The 18,235-nt window shown below is 40.5% G+C and overlaps 1 protein-coding gene across 1 annotated transcript in view; it reads right to left on the bottom strand.

Annotated features, from left to right (window-relative positions):
* CDC23 (cell division cycle 23) overlaps positions 1-18,235 on the bottom strand; it is a gene marked incomplete in the record, with an annotated part of 1,734,005 nt that overhangs the window by 992,898 nt on the left and 722,872 nt on the right. Inside the window, 1 exon segment of the mRNA XM_044069509.1 lies at positions 9,737-9,834. Within this exon segment, the coding sequence (XP_043925444.1) occupies positions 9,737-9,834 (98 nt within the window).

Consider the following 18,235-nt stretch of genomic DNA (forward strand, 5'->3'; position numbering starts at 1 on the left):
GACACTCACCATACATGCGCACTCAGATCGACCAAGAAACCTTAATTGCTTGTGACACAACCAGCCAGCCTTTATTGAACACGAATAATGACGTGTAGACATATTATCGTAACACCTCGAGATTAACATCAAGCTATGTAACATCAACATTCAATAACAACTTTCTGAAAAGTGTACTTAATGCAGAAAAGGCTAAACCAGATCAACTTAACCTAGCCTATCTAGGCATATTGTCACTCTTACTACTGCGCTAGTGCTGCTTACTTATATTGCTGTTTTTCGAGCCTTAGCAAACGCAAATTCTTCGATCGTGTCAGTGAAGTCAAGGCTGCGCAGCAGCTCATGCTCAATGCTTATAAGCACCAGCATACTTAGTCTTTCCTGCCCCATTGAGGACCGCAGTTCTCCTTTTACTATTCCCAACTTTAAGAAGCTCTGCTAGCCGGAGACATTGGACACCATCATGCACAGATAGATGCGCAATCCAATCTTGACGTTTGGAAACGTCTGAGAAAGTTTCAACGATGCCAAAAACTTGTACATGGTAAGCTCTGCTGATTCGTTCACAGTCACCGGTTTCTGAGTGCGCACAAATGCAGCAAACTGTATCAGTTCAGCCACCAGTGTGTCTTCCAAGTCATCTGGATATGAGGAAATGAAATTCTTAGCTCTGTCCTCTATCTGCTCAATGACGTTCGCTCCGAGAGAAATCCAAATGTTTTACAAATATTGTCATACACCTTCATCCGCTTTTCCAGTTCAGTTAAACTGTTGATCATGACCAGATACATCTGAGTTTTGAATGTTTCCCTTGGGCTGAGGTCTGCTTCGCCTGCAGCTCCTTAATCAGGCATTCGCTTTAGGCCTCAACGCTGCTCAGCCTTGTATCCACCATGTTGAATCTTTTCGTTCGCCAACTGCTCATACACGTCAAATCTGTCCCATGTAAACTGAACCATGATGACCAGTGATGCCATCAAGCCAGTTGCCGTATTTAGGCTGACTGTAGGATCTTGGAGGCTAATGCTCGTACTGTTGAGATGGCCAAGGATATCGTTCCAGGCAGTCTCCATAACTGCTGTCTCAAGTTCGTCCATCCTGCGTGAAAATCCCTCTACCTGATTTCTCGTATCTGCTTTCTGCTCCTTATCTGCTGCAAGCTCATCCAGGACTTCCTGAATGCTCTTTCACCCTTCTAACAGCGCTTTGACAGCATCTGTATGTTCACACCATCGGGTTCCAGGCAAACCCTTGAGCGTCAGCGTATAGCGATTCTTTAGTCGCTGGCAGCGATATGTTGATTCAGACAGGAATACATATAGTCCATTGACAAAAATCGAAAAACCTGGTACAGCCACCGCAGCTTAACAGCCTGATCTCCTACCAGGTTTAGGCTGTGGTTGCAGTATGGAATAAAAGCGGCGTATTTACATTCTCGATTCACAATTGCCTGGACACCACTGTACCGTCCTGACACGTTAGACGCATTGTCATACAACTGGCCTCTGCAGTTAGCAATATCCAAGCTTTTTTCCTTCAGAAAGTTCAGAAGTATGCTAGCCATCTGCTCCGCCGTCTCATCATCATAGGCATGAATGTCAGGAACTGTTCAACTGGGCCCGACGGCAGAACGCACCGGATAACAATCGTTAACTGATCGAGGCGTGATACATCAGGTGTCGAGTCAATTGAGACAGAGAAATACTTCGCCTCCTTGGCTTCTTTCAGGATGGTGTCCTGCACCTTTTGTCCCATGAACTTCACAATTCCTCGCAAATTGCGGATGACAAATAGGAAACGTGACCTTTCCCGCGGTTTGCCTACTTTCTAATATGGCTAGCCAGCAGAGTATCATACTCCGCCAACAGCTCAATGATGCCAAGGTAGTTACTATTATGAGCGGAACCTATGATCTCATCTGTGCCCCTTATAGCAAGACCACACTCGGCTAGGAATATCAGAACGTTGATGAGCTGCTTCAGAATCTGGCACCAGTAACACTGCACTCCCTCAACCTGTTTGGTGGCTAGGTAGTCAACACGACAGGCCTCCCTCTGTCGGCTCGCAAAGGACAACATAGCCTTGCAATGACAGCTGCTTTCATGCATTTTTATTCTGGATTCGCCTGCCCTCCAGTTGTCAAAACCGCCAGAAACGAACTTGGTCGCTTGAACAGCACTGCCACTGAACTTGCATGTAAAGCAGAACACCTTCCCTGTCCAAGGCGAGTAGCACAACCATTGTCTACAGGATTTTTCGCCATTGAGGGATGCATACGCACAAAGAAGGTCTTTGTGCAAAGACGTTGGAACGACTCGCCTGGGTGTCGTCTGGCACTCTCTTCAAACTTTGATTCAGTGTGTTGGCAGTCTTTTGGACCTTTCTTGGCCCAATATTAGAGTGTCAGCATCGATTTCATCCCACTGTCCCAAATCATTGGTGAAAGCCTCCAGCGTCAGCGCTAGTGCTTCAGCGATAGTGTCTCCTTTCACCTCTTCTCTTTCCTCTGAACTTTCCCACTCTTTATTCTCTCTTGCCTCCACAGGTTCATCTTGCTTGGTCTGGTCTTCAGGAGCACTCAAACTCACAATCATCGATCAAGACGATTGAGACAAAGATGCTCGTACTCCGAAGTATGAACCCAATTTTGGAATTTTCAACAAAAGCTTTTCTTGTTCTGTTGCTTCTTTCCTTTTCTTTTTTGCTTTATCCTATCGATGGAGTTAAGATATGCCATAGCAAGCATGCACAAAACAGTACGAAAGATATCACAAAGTAAACTGTTTAACGTAAAATTGATCGCATTAACTTGAGATCTTTGGTTAACAAACACAATGACATAGTTACGTCACAAAGAATAACAGTAACTGTATAATAAGTAACGCTGTGTATAGGCATCCGTATGTCAGACTACAAATTTCATTCTAAGAATTATTTTGAGGTTAATATAGCAAAGAAAAACTGTTCAGCTTACGGAAAATTCTCATCTGTTTTCATCTGAGCCTATTTCAGGAATGGGCCTAACGCCACAACATCAATAGCACCCACCTTAATCTGGCCCTGGCAAGGGCAATGTTAATACTTTAAAGTTTGACAAAATAGTCCAATCTACTTGGATTCGAACTATATAAAATCCCTCTGTTGTCCTTTTCAATATGGATTCTGTTAAGTTCTGTTGTCAAGACTGGCTCACCAATTAGCATCCAGTAAACCACTGAAAGATCACCTACCACATTTATAGGCATATATTTACATGTTTCTTGAGTATGCATAATCTACCTAGCATTTTTGGAATATGGAAGTTGAAAATTTGTTTCCAAGAATGCTGTTCCAAAGACCTCTTCAAAGGTCTGGGATAAAAAAGTGGAATGTACAAATGTCAGCCTCAGTTCCTCAATGTCCAAAGACTTCAGCTCCCTCTTAAGTGGCTCCAACATGTCTTCCAAGTCCTATTTAAAATGCTCCCTGAAAAAAATAAAGTCAAGTCTTTGGGAGCAGCCATTGCCATGCATTTCCTTGCTGCCCATGCTATAGCCTAAATAGGAAGAGATCTTTAATGAATGCACCATATCTTCCTTCTCCAGGTCAAAGCAAAGGTTAATGCAGAAGGGGGATCCTCCTCCTCTTTGGTGGGTCAGCCACTCCTTACATGGAGAGTTGAACCACCTGAGGGTCAATTTTTGAGCCATATGGCCACATTCTCAGCAAATACTCTACAGTCAAAGGAGGCAACGGCTAGGACAATCCTTAGTAAAGTGGGTATGTAGTCCTTGAAAAAAGGTAGATGGATATTCTTTCTCAGAACAAGCTCTCCAAAAAGCATTATAACCAGTGGGTTTTTCTGGAACATGTTGCACTAAAGCCGCTCTAATTCTCTGGTGAGAAAAAAACTTTCTATGACAAACAGGAAATCAACAACAGATGTCAGGAAAGGACTGTCTTAGACCAGAAGTCTTGCTCATTTAACAAGAGGCCTGGCTTGTCAAACGGGACAAAAAAAAAGAGAGTCTCCAGTTGAGCCAAGAAAGGCTAAGAAAGAGTTAATACAGGTCAATGAATAAGGGCACACAAGACAACTCTTCACAGGGTGCCTCTATCACCACTACTTTCTTTGGCTTGTCCATTTTTGGATGTCCACTCCTTCTTATGAGATATTTTTGCTTGAGAGTGGGCTGTAGAAGATTTCCCAACTGAAAAGGGCAGGCACCCAATGTGCAAATGCAACTAGCTCTATGTTCTAGAAATGCCTGTAAATTTCAAGTCTTCAGGTCCATCAAAATTATTTTCTTATTTAAGGGTAGCACAGTGTGAATAGAAGACCACGGTCCTCCCCAAGAAAAAAAAAAGCAGGTGCCATATGCCTTCCATAGATAACATTCATAAGTAAGTTTTTCATAGGTACACTTACCATTTTATCAAAATTTCCATATGCTTACCAGGAAAGTCTGAGTGGGCTATGCAAGACCCCCTTTTCAGCAGAGTCCTGGAGAGAAAAGCCTCAAACCAATATACAATCAAACAGTAACGGACATTCAAGAAAACATGTTAAAAACTTAGTAATACCATTCCAAAAGAATTTACAACAAACAATGTAAACACTAACTTTCTACAGAATTTTGATATGTAAGGCTATACATTGTAAAACTAATTTCAACTATAGAGAGGTAGCAAACGATCCAGTAGCATTCATTTGATACATAGGCCGAGGAGGATATTCACAATATATACGAGAGGGAATGGAATTTGATTAGCAACAATGAAGATGTGTCTGGGGGGCTCAGAAGGAAAAATACAGCAAAGTAGGGTACATTTTTAAAGAAATTTATGAAAATATTTGGCATGGAAGATGTGAATTCAGTACTACGAGTTTGGCATGAATTTACATATTCCCCAAGATACAAAAACTGGGCTAGGCTAGACAAAATTTACATTTCACAGGAACATGTCCATTTAACTAAAGGTCTTAAGACGTACCCAATAAATATTTCAGATCGTGCATCAATAGTAACTAAAATAAAAACACAGGGTAATGAAATAAACAGGACACACTGGCGTTTTCCCGCCTATTAGAAAAGATGGAAATTTCTTCTGAAAATACAGCTAAAGAGTGGGATAAAATTAGAGTTTAAAACAGGGTGGAAATAAAAGAAAGGGAGATATGGGTAAGTAAGCAGCAATATTTATTTCGAGGGATTGACAAATGTTAAAGTATTGCAAAACAGGAGAATCTCAAATAAGAAAAGGAGCAACTGCAGAATGCTGAACAGAAAAATAAGGGATTATCTTGATAATATGCATGGGTTTAGAAAGACTGGTGTTAATTAACTGTATTTTGATAACACTAGAGCACAAAAACTTTTAGCACGTTTTAGGCAGCTGAAAGTAGAAAGGGGTGTCATCAAGCTTGGTGAGCCTATAACAAGAAAAGAAACAAGGGATCATGTAGAAGTACTGCAAATATTTCAAAAATTCTATGAAAGTCTGTATAAAAGCAGAGAAATGCGGAAATCAAGAAAAGGTACAAATGGAAATGTTACAAAAGAATGAAATATGCCAAAGTTAAACTTGGAGGAGGCTCAATTACTAACAGTTAGGATAGGAGGAGATGGGATAAAAATGGTGAAGGAATAACTAATCTACAGGAAGGTCCCCAGAAATAGATGGCACTCCTGTAGAAGTTTGAAAGCTAGGATGGAAAAACTGATAAAGATCTGGAAGGTTTTGTTTAACAGTATTTTAAGAGGAGGAGAAGTACCAACCTCCTGGAAGAAAACAGTGGTAACTAACACCTAAACAGGATAAAGATCCATCAGATCCAGCTTCATACAGGCCCATTTAAATACTAAACCATGATTACAAAGTGTTTATGTCTATAATGGCGAAATGAATTGCAAAAGTGATGCCAAAACTGACAGGTATGGATCAATGTGGTTTTGTGGAGGGGAGGCAAATATTTGACATTAACAGAACACTGATGATCCAGAGGGAAGCAGCATGTAAGAAAATACCACGGTTATTGGTGGGTCTTGATTTAGAGAAAGCATTTGACAGGGTAAGCTGGGCTTTATGAGCACATAACAGAAACATTTGCATTTCCTTTAGAAATTATAAGGTTGATTAGGAGGATATACGAGGGATCAGAGGTGAAAATTAAAGTGGGTGGGATCCTCTCTAATGATTTATACTTGAGCAGAGGAACCAGGCAGGTGTCCTCTCTCCCCTTCATTTGCATTATATTTAGAACCACTGGCAAAGAAAATAAGGATCTCAGAAATTCAAGGATATAATTTGTATGGAAGATGGAAAGAAAAGCTGTTTGTATTTGCAGATGACATTTTATACCTGAGAAAATCAGAAAGGGACGTTACAATGTTGTGGAACATATTGAGACAGTTTCAAGTCTTTCTGAGATACAAAATTAATGCAGCTAAAACAAAGGCAATAGTGGTAAATTATGTACCCACACACAAATTGGTTTAGCAATAGCCATATTTATGGGGACAAGATAAAATTAAGTATTTAGAAGTATGGATTAAAAATGATTTGGATGTGGCAGTTAAGGATATGTGGAAAGAGAGCACACATAAGATAATACAAAAACTTAGAAAACAGAAGCTCTGTTATACTGATATCAATAGAAAATACAAGCAGTTAAAATGTTTTTAATCCCTTTAGTCTTATACACAGGTCAGGCATATTTTTATTAACCAAAGGAGAAATTATGGATAGAAATTAAAGAGCCAGAAGATTTTATCTGGGAGGGAAGACAGCAAGAGTCAAGTTAGATAAGATTATTCCAAGAGAATAAGGCAGATGGGATTACCTGATTTAAAGGAGTACTACAGAGCAACACAGTTAAGGCTCCTATACACAGCAGAAGCAGAAAACTATAATTCAAAAGCGGAAAGAGATGATGATGAAGTGGGGGGGGCTCAAGAAACAAGGAGAGACTGGGATTATAGATGCAGATCTGTAACGAGAACAATAATCCTGCCGAATATTATACTCATAAAGTAGCAGAAAGTATTCTAGGAACTAAGCCAGCATGGAAACGGAGAAAGGAAATTCTGCCGATAGGAATGACTGCAATTAGGGATACAGCCAACAGGCAAGAGGGGACTGGAATATATTGGAGAAAACTGGCAAAGGAACCAAGATATTGGGAGCAAATAACTAGAGGGGGAAGGGTAAGATAATGGGAAGACGCCAAGAACTCATTTAGACTGCAGGTTAGAGATTACCTTCCATATCAAGGATTGATATCAGAGTAAATGCAAAGAGAACAAAATGGGAGGGTCCTAAATGAAAGGCCAGAACTGGTAGAGTTTTTAGCAGAATCTAGAACAGAAGTTGTGGATAAGAAAGGAATAATTAGTAGAATATATAAAATATTGCATGATAATTATAAGAATCAGAGGAGGTTAGAAAGGATTGGGAAGAGAGACTGGATAAGCAATTCACAAAGAAACAATGAGGAGATGCATGTATGTCTCCCAAATATGCAACAAAGCCTAGAAGGTTTGGGATCTTTGCTTGGAAGTCTTTACCTAGGCATTTTAATACCCAAAGTAGACTCCAAAGAATTTTTCCTCAAGTAGACAACTAATGCTGGAGGTGTGATGGGTAAGAAAGAGGTAACTGGAAGCATATTTTCTGGAAGTATAATGAATTAGCAAACTTTAAAGATTTCCTGCAGACTGCTCTGTTGGAAATACTGGGTGAGCAAATTGGTGTAACTAAGAATATGATTTTTTTGACCTATGATGCAGAATCGGAATTGCCTAGACATAGCAAGGCCTTGCTGAGTCTAATTATGATGGCTGCCAAAAAAGAAATTACTAGAAAATGGAAATCAAAGTCTAACTCAACTTTACTAGAAGTAGCCAAGATAGTAACAGACGCAAAACAATTGGAATTAGGATCTTTAGAAAAGGGTAAGAGCAAATTACATAAAGAAAAAGTTGTGGGATCAATATATGCAAAGGAGGAACAAGTTTTAAAAGAATGCAGGATTTGAATGAGCTACGTAACATTTGAATGAAAACGATCAGATTTATATTAAGTGATGTATAATGTTTACAGTTACAGTTGTGTCAGGATGGTTTATAAAGTATAATGTTTGCAACTAAAACTGTCTGTATGGTTTATTTTCATATATATAAATGTAAGATTGCCTAGGTCATACATGATAATTTAACAAAGATGTTTCTTATTAAAAAAAAATAATTAGCTGAAAACTTTATTAAACTTCAGAGCAAGGGTTTTCTTTTGCAATGAGGTATGATTCTTGTACCTCCCCCCTAGTGTTGGGCCCCTCAACATGCTACTCTGAGCTTTTACAACAGTGGAACAAACAAAAATCTCCATCACCGAAAGTTGTTTCAGCAAAATTAATTCACTTGATCGGCATTTGCTTATTCTACTGTTGATCCACTGATAGGTTTCTGATCACAGTTATAGGAAGATTTAGCAATTGTGTTAAAAGCAGAAGAGGTTTCCAAAATTGATACTTGCTCTGTAAAAGACCCCTGAGATAGACAGACAGACACATGAACTAAATAAGTAATAGATCATTTAATGCAGGAAAAAATACTGCAAATGGTGTTGACTACTCTTCCTTTTAGCCATACACTGAAATAAAGTCATGGGCTAGGAAGGGTGCACAATATTGCTATGAAAACATAAGATCTAGATGTCAAGTTAAGTAGATACGCATCTGCTTGCAACTAATTCCCAATGACAAATAATCATACTGTAGAACTCATTAGTAAGATGAACATGAATATCTTCTCAATTACTGTGAGCTAAGAAACAATAGTTTGCATTTTTTTTCATGCCATGTGACTGTTTCTTGTACAGAGTCTATGATATTTCTGTGAAGGTTTAACACATTTTCAATAGATGAGAAGGCCTTCTACTGAGCCTAACATTTTTACCTGCCAAGTTTAACATACTCCAATATCTCATCACCATATGAAGTAACTATCAGTCATTCCCATTATTCTGACAGAGTGAGAAATCACAAAGACCCTAGAAGAAACTATTTTGCCCACTACAGATACTAGGAAATAAATATTAGCAAAATGGATCAGAGAGAATCCAGCCAATGAGGACAGGAGTGTGTGGGCAAAGAGAATCACCTATTCCAGAGAGGCACTAGCAGACCTGCCACAAGAGTTTCACTGGTGAGAAGGCCAAAGACTGCAATACGTGCCACCTAGGAACTGTGAAGAACCTCAGCCAGTCAAGCAGTACACCTGCACTCTGGTGATAATTGTGGCTGTGAGAGAGCATGCCCCCATTAGATCTAGTGAAGTAAGTAATGTGCAATGCTTTCTAGCCAGAGAGTGGGAAGTGGGGGATGAGAAACAAATGTTAGAGGAGCCCTCAACAAGCTTCCTTTCACTGTGTGATCCCCAGCTCTTGCAGATCTTACTTAGCATTCCAGAATACCTGTGGTCAGAAGAATGAATGAGCCAAATGGGGGATACAATTTTGTTAGTCATGGGGGGGGTGATAAAAATTGCACTAAAAATTTAGAGTACAGAAGGTATAGCACATCTGAAAAAAAAAGAAAATAATATACACATTAACAGCGAAAAGCAAGGTACAGTAAACTCTTTCCAACACTGCCGTACTCAGGATTACGGTTTTATGAAACCCACCTGATGTCTACCATCAGGCACCAAATGCCAACAGCTAAGAATTCTAAAACAGAAGAAATAAATTCTGTTACCCGGACATAAAGCAGATTGGAGAAAGTGTCCATATTCTCGATTCGGTATGGATCTTGTTTTCTCAGCTCATTGAAGATGGACAAAGCTTTGTCAATATCTGAATTAAGAAAGAAATTTCTGTATACAATTAAAAAAAAAAACTTCCAAGACAATGAGATCATTAAACATCAACAACTCTACTTCTCCAAAAGGGCACAATGACTAATTCTGCCTTTGACATAATTAACAAGGAAGACAACACTTACCATATCCCAAGAGATAACAGTCACCCATGTATCTTCCATCTTAATTCAGGAGGTTTATAATTTCATTTTTGAAACAACTACATAACCACCACACACTTCTGAATGAGACTTGGCCACCAAGTTTTCCAATTTTGTTCATAAGGAGTGATGTTGGCCCTAACCAATTTTAATCTAGATTAGTCCTATAACAAGATGTTATCTACAAAGCTACACAACAGATATGGAAAGCTTCTCAAGGTTTTTGATATTACTGTTAAATTTCCCTTCTGCACCTTGAAAAAAATGGTGGGGTTTAGTGGCCAATCACCCTCTGGTGAGCACTTTTAAAATGCTCATGTACAGAAGTCAGAATGTTGCCTAGCTAGGATTTGCAATTTAATCACCAAGTATGGGTGGGGGACTAAAAATTGCCAACTCAGAAAGCCATGTAAATGATATAAAATAAATATCTATTGCGGCTATGCCAGCAGCTACTGCCCTAGTTACAACTTTCCTTTGAGTAATGTGCCAGTCACATGGTGAGTTGGGGAGACAGGACATAGTTGCTATTTGTGAATGTACCTTTGTCGTGCACTGTCAGGGAATTTCTCTAGCAATAGCGACATTTCACTTGACAGCTCTTATTGGAAGAATAATGTAAGCGATAGCTAACCATTCTTAGTAGGGACTTGGAGGACAAGTAAACATGCTTCCCCAACCAACCCACTGCCCGCATGAGAATGGACAGTGGAATTCTAGAGCAGAGGCTTTTATGATGGCAACTGCAACAATAGCATCTGGCTAGAAAGTCTCAGTCCAGCAAGTCCAATCCATAAGGGACTGGAAGACCTAGTCTGGTTTCCTTGGAATAGGAGCCACAACTTCCAGTTCTTTCAATGTGGTCTGGACCACAAGTAGTACAATCATCTCCACAGGAGTGCTTACCTAAGAAAAATGACAGGTTTCCAAAAGGCTTCCTGCAGGACATTTTTAGGACTAGATGTGGGGAGAGTGTGCGCCATTATGCACCCTGCACCACAACTTATCCAAATCTGGAGTTGTCTGGGAAGGAGGGCAGGGGAATCAACTCCATCTCAAATGCCTATATCCAGAATGGGAGACTCTAGTAATGAAGTCAAATGCTTCCTTTTGCATCTGTGCTTCCTGACATTTTTCTTTTTAACATCTTTATTGAATTATCACTTGTGACAGACAAATGTATTTAAAAGTAATCAAAACAGTATTAAGTTCATGTTTACAAAAATTATACTTCACATACATTGCTATATATCATATAACCTAAGCAACATTACATAAATTTAATTCCTGCCTATTTTAAAGAAACATCTTTATTAAGCCATCACTTACGACACAGGCAATCATACACTTATATAAATGAAAACAAACCACAGACACGATCCTAGTTGCAAGCATTTTACATCACAAACCATACTGACACTCACAGTTGCAAACATCACACATCATTTATAAATCCAACCAATCATTTTCAATCAAACATTACATAGTTCAATTAACCCCTGCCTTCTATTAAGCTTCATTCCTCCCCATATGTATTGTTCCCACAATTCCCATATTTCCCTATGTAGTTTTGTTCCTACTCTAGATCATCTCAATTCCAGTTGTTTTATCTCTGTTACTATATTCTCTGCTTCTAGTACAGTTGGTTTAGATTTTGATTTCCATTTTCAAGTAATGGCTTTTTTGTCAGTCACCATAATTAGACACAAGCAAGGCCTCAGCATGTCTAGACAATTCAGATTCTGTATCATAGCTCAGAAAAATTGTCTCCATCACACCAATCTGCCCACCCAAAATCTCCAGCAGTGCATCCCGCAGAGAACCCTTAAAGTCCAACAATTCACCACACTCCAAGAAAATGTTCCCATTTATCTCTTTCTTCTCTGTCACACCTCCAATGCTTGCTGTCTACCTGACGAAAAATTCTCTGTGGAGTTTAGTTGGGCTTTAAAATATCTATGTAAACATTTCCAAGAAAAATCCTAAATCCTCTAGATTTTGTTGCATATTTGGAAGGAATACATATATCCACCCTTGTTTATTTTGTGAATTTATTATCCTCTTCTGATTGATTCTTATAGTTATCATGCAATATTTTATATGCTCTACTAATTATTCCTTTTTTAATGGCAGCTTCTGTTCCAGATTCTACTAAAAACTAACAGTGCTGGGATTTCATTTAGGACCCCTCCCAATTTCTTTCTTTATGCCTATACTCGGATATCAATCATGGACAGGGATGCAGTTGCTTCCTACCTGACATTGGAAGGGAATGAATCTAAGGATTAGGAGGACTGTAAACTGAAACAGATATCTCTGGCCTGTTCCTGCAATTAGCCATTTGATCTCTCTGCCCTGCTGTTTGAAGGAGAAGACAGAAAATGTTTCAGTTCTGATACCAAAGGATCTGCATTAATCCTGAGTCCATAAGCCTTGCAGAGGGCAATGGAGCAGATGCACAACTCAATTCCAACAACTGCAGATCCACTGGCTTGAAAGCCAACCCAACTAGTATCAGCAATGACCATAACAGTGGTGACACCATAACTGACCCAAGTGACAGACCCTGATGCACTAAACCATTCTGGTTCTCAACACTGACAGCATCAGTGCCACAACCAACAACAACACTGCCAACTTGGAAAGTTCTGACACCAAAGGTTGCGGTCTTGAGACTGAAGCACATCCAAGATTGATGCAGCTAAGGTCACCTGAAGGTTTGTGATAGGCTTCATTGGAATCAATGCCAAAATATGGGCTGGTGAGAAGAAATGGGAAGAAGAAAGGTGGGAAAAAAGAAGCGCCCGTCTTCCCTGGTACCAGATGGGCAGAGGCAAGAAAATTTCTTCAACCTTCATAAACAGTTACCACATTCTCATGGCCACTATCAAGAGTAACACAGAATAGCTTCTAAATGGCTTAACAGACCTTGTGGACGATGGCCTGAAGGGATAAATTAATGTGACCTCCAAGTCCAAAATCAACAAAATGCTCTCCTCTCCAAGCTCTACTATGACACCCTAGAGTGGGACAAAGCAGCTGCAGAGGGAACCACCCCGGGCTTTTTTGGAGCAGGAGCACAATACATTCTTGCACTATCACTTCTATCAGTCACATGCCTCTCTCTCTAGATTTTTTACAATTCCTCTATTTCTCTTTCCAATAGACAGACTTGCAAAACGAGCTCAGCTCTTGGGGGCTGACCGAATGAATCTCAAGTTGGTGCTTATTGTGAAAGCCTCTCAAGAGATGGACACAAAGCAAGATTAACTGCCTTCTACCTCTATTTATCCAAGGTCTGCCAAACCACATTTTCTTTAAAAATGCTCCTCCACCAGATAAACACAATATTTTTGCCTGTTATGCAGCAGAATTTTTGCGGACACATTTTGAAAGTACAGTTGTGTAAAATCTTACCATAACAGCAGATGTCCTCCTCTACACTGCTGTAGTATTCTTTATGGAGTGTAAATGGGGAAGAGTGTTTGATGATCAGATGAGGGTGGAGTTGTTGCTGTATTAGACAAGGGAATCCTGTTGGAAGGATATATGTTGGTTCACACTGGTATTAACTGGGGAAAATAAAGAAGTATGTAGAGAGCAATTTTACAGATTGCTACCGATAAGAAGGGTAGCTAGTGAACCAGCTGAGTGCTGTATTAGACCATTTGCAGACATTTTTAAAGGTAATTTGGTGCAAGTCTGAAGATGGTCAGGAGATTTGCTTCTTTGCTATTTTTGCCATGCTACGTGTCTCATGCATTAGCGCGAATAGTGTGGGAGAGCCAGATAGACCTGAGCCAGGTGTGTATTAGTATCACAAGCGATCAGTTTTATCAACCAAATGATGGGTTAGTGTTGCAATATAATTATATTGAGAAAATAATGGAACAGCCAGCGGCTATAAATGTCAAGTACACTTTTGTCAGAGTTCAGTACAGGAAAGAATACAGCTGGATGTATGACTGGTAGAGATAGTATTTTTTTAGATTATCAGCTCAGGTTGTTAGTATGGGTAAGTCTTTACTGAAAGAAAGGGTAACAGTAGGCTTAAATGCTTAATTTTGTAAAGGAGGACAAGCTACTTATGAATAAGACAGCCATACATATCAAGATGAAATATTCACACGGTGTCCTTTTCCTTTACCAGAACTAGCTGCAAGCTCACTGGTATAGATTGTTTCAGCAGCTTATCTAGCATCACCCAAAGGTGTCAATCTATATACTCTCCACACTGAAAAAAAAAATTTGCGGGCTGCAAATCTAACTAGCAGAATATAATTGTATGCAGAATGATGCAGAATTACAGGAACAAAAGATGTTTTACACTGTGTGGAAGGGACAATCTTGCAACCCTAGTAGCACCTAAAGGGGTCAGTCTATATATTGCTCCCACTTAATTTTTTTGCAGGCTGCAAACCTCCTAGAAGAAAATAATGTTACTGCAGAATGATAGGGGAAACCAACAATTTTTTATAGTGTGGAAGGGGCAAATCTTGCAAGTCTTCAGCAGCTATGATCTTGTGCGTGTGTGTGTTGTGTGTTGGAGGGTAGAGTGTAAAAACAATACTGTGACACTGAAGCAGAGTTGTCAGGTTCTGATCATTAACATGTCTATTGGAAGGTCAGTAACACCCTTAGGTCACTTACATAGACCATCCTCTAAAATTTTACCAGGCAGATTATAGTATTTCCGGGAAGCTATCTAACCGGGATTGATTACAGTTTGAATCCTAAATCTATTTCAGCTTGCTGGACCTATTTTATAAACAACTTTATTATTTCATAGACACACACGTCCCTTATGAAGCTGCTGATAAACAGTTCAAGAGAAAGACACACGTCCTTTATGAAGTTGACAAACAGTTGAAGAGAAAGAACTCATGGTGGACACCAGGTGAAAAGATTTAATAACAGAAAAGAACTACTCTGTATGGCATAAGCAGTCGCCCACTGTGAAAAACAGAGGTATCTATCAGATGTTTAAAAAGTACAGTTTTGTACCTACCATAAATGTAGATGTTTGAGTGTATACCCTGCTGCAGTCATCACACTTGGGTTATCCTGCCGTCAGGCGGTCCCACAGTCGTCCCGAATTCCAACGTCTTGGCCCGGTGTTGGTTGCTGTCGCTTCTTCCCCGACGTCAGTGCGCCAGGGGTATACAAGAGGCATCAGACGCCATTTTCTTCAGTTTTTCTTGCCCCAGATGTCGGGTGCCCCCCCAAAAGATGGTCAGTAGGTAGTACCAATAATAAAAGCTTAGCACAAACAAAACATCCCTCCAGCTATAAGCAAACACACCACAAAAGGTTGCATCAGATTTTAAGGTATTGAAAGGTTTTAGTTAGGTCAGAGGGGATGGAGGGAGGGTAACCTGGACTGCAGCAGGGTATACACTCGAACATCTACATTTATGGTAGGTACAAAACTGTACTATGTTCATAGTGTTACCCTGCTGCAGTCATCACACTTGGGTAGAATCCCAAAGATAAGGATGGGAGGTGAAGTCAAACAGGATTACAGGGGGTTAGAAGGCCCTGCAAAATTGCAGTGGCGAAGCCAGCTCTAGTCTTAGAGTAAAGTGGTAAGTGATAGTGTTTGGTGAAGGTGTGTACTGAACTCCAAGTTGCAGCTTCCAGAATATCCTTGGTTGGCACCCCCCTGAAGAAGGCTGTAGATGTAGTTGCCGCCCTGGTGGAGTGGGGCCTTACGCTAGCAGGAACTGGTTTTCCATGATGGCTGTAGCAAAAACGTATGCAATGTCCTATCCATTTGGAAATGGTCTGTTTTGAGATAGCCTTTCCTTGTGATGCTGTAGCATAGGATACAAAAAGTTGGTCAGATTTTCTGAAAGCCTTAGTTTTATCCAAGTAGTAACGTAGTTGCCTGTGTATGTCCAAGGAATGTAGGAGTCTTTCTCCTTTGTTCTGTGGATTTGGAAAGAAGGTGGGTAAGTGGATGGTTTGATTTAGAGCCACATTGGATACCACCTTTGGGATAAAGGAGGGGTTTATTCGTAGAGAAACTCTGTCTTGATGAAAAATGAGGAATGGCTCTACTGCCATTAGTGCCTTTCCTTGTGATGCTGTAGCATAGGATACAAAAAGTTGGTCAGATTTTCTGAAAGCCTTAGTTTTATCCAAGTAGTAACGTAGTTGCCTGTGTATGTCCAAGGAATGTAGGAGTCTTTCTCCTTTGTTCTGTGGATTTGGAAAGAAGGTGGGTAAGTGGATGGTTTGATTTAGAGCCACATTGGATACCACCTTTGGGATAAAGGAGGGGTTTATTCGTAGAGAAACTCTGTCTTGATGAAAAATGAGGAAAGGCTCTACTGCCATTAGTGCCTGTAGCTCTGAGACTCTTCTGGCTGAAGTAAGTGCTAGCAGCAGGGCAGTTTTCCATGATGTAAACTAAGTCAGCTGAGAAAGCTGGCTCAAAAGGTGGCAGCGTAAGTTTTTCCAGAACAAAATTTAGGTCCCAAGTTGGTGTTGGCACTCTCGAGAGGCCTAATGTTTTTTGCCCCTCTGAGATACTGCCTTAGAAATGGATGTGAAAATAAGGGAGGATCCGTGTTGCAGTGAGCTGAAATAGCTGAGGCGTGGATTTTAATAGATGAAAAAGAAAGTCCTTTGCGTAACATCTCAGTTAAATATTGTAGAATCTGAGGCATGTCCGGCTGAAGGGTATTTTGGCCTTTAGCTTGGTTCCAGGCGCAAAATCTTTTCTATTTGTCTGAGTAGGCTTTCCAGGTGCTGGGCCTCCAGAATGACATCCATGACAGCTTGTGAAAGAGGGACTGGCTGGTTGTTTAGGTGATGTGCCATGCAGCCAAATGTAAGGTTTTGAGCTGGCTGTGTACAATCTGACTGCCTTGCTGTGTGAGTAGATGAGGAATTTGTGGTAAAATCCATGGTGGGCCCTGGGCCATGTTCCTTAGTAGTGTGTACCAGTGCTGGCGTGGCCAGTCCGGGGCAATGAGTATCATTCGAGGTCTCTCCATCCTGACTTTCAGCAGCACCTTTGTGAGAAGGGGCAAAGGAGGAAAGGCACATACTGTCAGCATTTTCCAACTGAATGAGAGTGCGTCCACTTTCCAAGCTTGATGGAGAAATGTCCTTGTGTAAAATTTTGAAAGCTGATGGTTTTGGGGGTTGGCAAACAGGTCTATGTCTGGGCGCCTCCATTTTTGAGTTATCATTGCAAATACTTGTGGATCCAGTTTCCACCCGTGGGGATCCATGATGTTTCTGCTTAGGTCATCTGCCAATGTGTTCTTTTTTCCTGGCATGAATTGAGCTTGTAATTGACCTTGGTAAGCCAGTGCTGTATACCACAAGGTCATTGCTTGCCTGCATAGAGGGTAGGAGTGTGTACCCCCTTGTTTATGTACCACATTACTGTGGTGTTGTCTGTCCTTATTATAAGCTGTCCTGGATGTAAGAGGTCCTTGAAGGCTGTCAGAGCATTCTGTACAGCTAGCATTTCTTTTTGATTGATGTGCAGATTCCTTTGATCTGCAGTCCATATGTCTTGAATGCACTGTCCTGCCATGTGTGCCCCCCAGGCATAGTCCGAAGCATCTGTTGTCATAGTTTGCCTGGTTGGGGGTAAGGTGAAAGGCTGACCCTTGTTGAGGTGACATGCCTGTGACCAATATAGAAACACCTGTTGAAGGCAGGGAATGAGAGGTATCATTGTTTCCAAGCTGTGGCTGTGTTGAGTCCATACGTTTTTCAGGTACCATTGTAATTTCCTCATATGCAGTTTTGCAAATGGTATTAGTAGTATACAAGATGCCATGAAGCCCAAGGTCTGTAGAACTTTTCTTGCAGGGAGTTGGGTCTTTGTTGCCATTATTTTGAAGTATTGAGTTAGTTGTAGTTGTTTGTCTGGCGTCAGATAAGCCATCTGGGCCGTTGTATTCAAGCTGGCACCCAGGAATGTCATTTTGTGAGGGTACTAGTTTTGATTTATTTTTTGTTTACTGTGTACCCTAAGCAACTTAGGTGTTTTACAAAAGTCAGATGTTGTAAGGGAATGTCCTTGCCTTCTGCTTGGATGAGGCAGTAGTCCAGGTATGGGTATATTTGAATTCCTCTGTCTGCAGTATGCAATTACTGGTGCCAGGCATTTTGTGAAGACCCTGGGTGCAGTAGATAAGCCAAAGGGCAGTGCAGAGAATTGGTAATGGGTTGAACCTGCAATGAAACGGAGGTATCTTCTGCAATTTTTTC

Source organism: Protopterus annectens, chromosome 4.part0, assembly GCF_019279795.1.
Source record: "Protopterus annectens isolate FY-2018-M chromosome 4.part0, PAN1.0, whole genome shotgun sequence".
Lineage (NCBI taxonomy): Eukaryota > Metazoa > Chordata > Ceratodontiformes > Protopteridae > Protopterus > Protopterus annectens.